Below are 2774 nucleotides of genomic sequence, written 5' to 3'. Positions count from 1 at the left end.
ATTATTATTAGTAGTAGTAGTAGTATTGTCTTTTTTTTTTGTTTGTTTGTTTATTTATTGTGTGTGTGTGTGGTCAGCTCAGCCCACCAGGGGGCGGGGCGGGCTGGCATGTGGTGCTGGGGGATTGAACTGCGGTCCCTGTGCTTTGCTTAGCTTAGCTTGTTTTAAGTAGGTGCTTTAGACCACTGAGCCATCTCACCAGCCCTAGTATTGTCTTTTTGAGACAAGGTTTCACTACACAGCTCAGGCTGGCCTTGAACTCACTTCGTAGTCCAAGCTGGCCTCAAACTTACAGTGATCTTCCTGTCTCAGCTTCCCAACCGCTGGGATTACAGACACGTGCTTCCGTGCCTGGCTCACAGTACGGGTTTTATTCCCGTGTTAGTGCTGCAGAGGCAACACGGCAGGAACCAGTGACTCACAGGCAGTCCGGTGGGGAGGTAGGGGTTGCCAGCCTGACCAGTGTGTGTGTAGGGACAACAAGGGGTGATGCTGTCAGCTAGTGAGGGACCCAGGCTGGCTCCCAAATATCAACAGGCACGGTGGCCCCGCGGGGCTGGGAGAAACTGGTGCTCAGCGGCCCTGAGCCTGCAGCCGCTGCATTTGCAAGATCTGGGTGAGAATCCGCTGCACATCCTCATCCATCTGACCCTGGGGCAGGGAGCAGAGGGGGAGGTGACCCTGGTGCACCTGCCGTGGCTCCCCAGTCCCCTCTGAGCTTAAGTTGTGTGCAGCCAGGAGGGTCAGCCCCTGAGTGTCTCTCTGACTGGGCCCACCTGCTGCTGTCTAGAGGGGAAACTGAGGCTCCAAGGGCAGCAGCAGAAGCGGGCAACAAGATTTGCAGATTTGCAGCTGGGAGTCTGCACCACTCACCTGGATGGCGTAGAGCAGGTGGCTTCTGTACAAAGCCACCACAGCACAGTGGTCCCTGGCGGCATCCTGTGGCAGGGGAGGAGTGCTCAGCCAGGCAGGACCCCACCCCTCCCTGCCCACCAAGGGCAACCCAGAGCCTCATTGCATGAGATGTGGCGTATTACCGGGCCTTCAAATCTACCTTGGGCATGCTCCAATGCCATCTGGCCCGCCCCTCTCCCTCCACCTGCTGTGGGGCTGGACCTCTGGGCCTCCCTCGGACGCATCCTGTTGCTTGGCAGGCCTCACCTGCAGCTGCTGCTGCAGCGCCTTCACCTGGCCACGGAGGGCTTCGACCTCGGGGCTGGCTGGGGCCGAGGGCTGGTCTTTCAAGGCCTCTTTCAGGCTGAAGACTTCTTTGGATAGTTCTGTGATCTGCAGATGGGGTTATAAAGGTGTCATCCTGAGCCCAAGCTGGGGGTGGTGGCCTAGGGGGGACAGCAGGAAGCAGCAAGGGGTCTAGACCTGCTAAGGAATGGCACATTCCAGGGGTTCACAAACTCCAGCCCCTGCCCCAGACCTAGTTTGACCCTCACCAGTTTGATTTTTTTGTTTGTTCTTGCGGTACTGGGAATTGAACTCAGGACCTTGCGCTTGCCAGGCAGGTGCTTATGCCACTGAGTTATATCTCCAGCCTCCTCACCAGTTTTTGTAGTACATGTGTTTCACATTTAGTTTATTTATTTGTTTATTTAGTGGCACTGGAGATGGAACCCAATACCAAAAAGAAAAGTACAGAACTTAGAAACCCAAGTTAAAACTCTGGTTGAACCACTGCATGGCTGTGTGACCTTGGGCAAGTGGATTCACCTCTCTGTGCCCAAATTTCTTCAAATGAGAACAATTAAAGCACCTATCAGCTGGGTGTGGTGCCTGTAATCTCATCACTGGGGAGGCTGAAACAGAATTACCAGGCGTTCAGGGCCAGTTCAAAGTCAGCCTAAACTACAAAGTGGGACTGTCTCAAAAATCAAAACAAAACCCAGAGTGCCTATCCGTGGGAACTTCATATGGATTATTCTGGGGCCGGGGAGATAGCTCAGTAGAATAAGCACTTTCCTGGCAATCACAAGGGCCTGAGTTCAATCCCCAGTTCTGGAAAAAAAAAAAAAAAAAAAGCAAGAGAGAGAGAGAGAGACTCAGTAAGCATATAACAGTACTGTGGTTCTCACTAGAACAGCAGAAGCCTCGATGCTGCCTCCCTTTCCATGACTCAGTTTCCCTCTTGCCATCTGTGCCAAGTGGGGAGCCCCGGACACAGCATGGAACGGGGGCACTCACCTTCTTATCCTTCTCCTTGGCTTTGTCCAGGGCTTCCTGGGCACGGCTCTGGGCCTGGCGGGCCCGCTCCGCCTCGGTACGGAGCCCCCGTAGCTGCTGCTCAGCCGTGGCCAGCTGGGCCTCAGCCGCATGCCGTTCGCTCTTCATGAACAGAGCCTCCCGCTGCACCTGCGGCCCAAGCCGGCCGGGGAAGATGCTTAGGACACGCGTTCTTCCAAAGTGCTTGGCCCTGGTGTCCCTCCGAGGCTTCTGCTCTGTGCTGAGCACATTCCAGCCCACGTCACCCTCGAGGGGTTTCTCCTAGCAGAGTTCTGGGTGCCCCTTTGTCCTACAAACATTCCGACCTTGCCATCCACCTCAGACCTGTCAGCTGCCTGTCCTTCACTAAAGGAATTAACCTCCCTGGGCCACATTTCCCCCTGTTAAGAGGAGGATAGGGGCTGGAGAGATGGCTCAGTGGTCTAAAGCACCTACTTAGAACAAGCTTGGCAAAGCATCAGGGACCACGGTTCAATCCCCCAGCACCACATGCCAGCCAGCCCCGCCCCCTGGTGGGCTGAGCTGGCCACACACACACACAC

General features: G+C 55.3%; 1 protein-coding gene across 2 annotated transcripts in view; it reads right to left on the bottom strand.

Moving 5' to 3' along the window:
- Window positions 1–307: 307 nt before the first annotated feature.
- Ankrd24 (ankyrin repeat domain 24) overlaps window positions 308–2774 on the bottom strand; it is a 16063-nt gene continuing 13596 nt past the window's right edge. For both annotated transcript variants that reach the window (XM_023717014.1, XM_023717016.1), the window contains exons 17-20: window positions 2194–2361; window positions 1162–1287; window positions 874–939; window positions 308–651 (exon numbers count right to left, since the gene is read on the bottom strand). In XM_023717014.1, the coding sequence (XP_023572782.1) occupies window positions 574–651; window positions 874–939; window positions 1162–1287; window positions 2194–2361 (438 nt within the window). In that variant the 3' untranslated portion in view covers window positions 308–573. The remainder of the gene's footprint in view (window positions 652–873; window positions 940–1161; window positions 1288–2193; window positions 2362–2774) is intronic.

Source organism: Octodon degus, unplaced genomic scaffold (assembly GCF_000260255.1).
Source record: "Octodon degus isolate 3935 unplaced genomic scaffold, OctDeg1.0 scaffold00050, whole genome shotgun sequence".
Taxonomy (NCBI): Eukaryota; Metazoa; Chordata; class Mammalia; order Rodentia; family Octodontidae; genus Octodon; species Octodon degus.
Note: the sequence above shows the minus strand (reverse complement) of the source record. Positions and strands in the feature narration are given on the sequence as shown.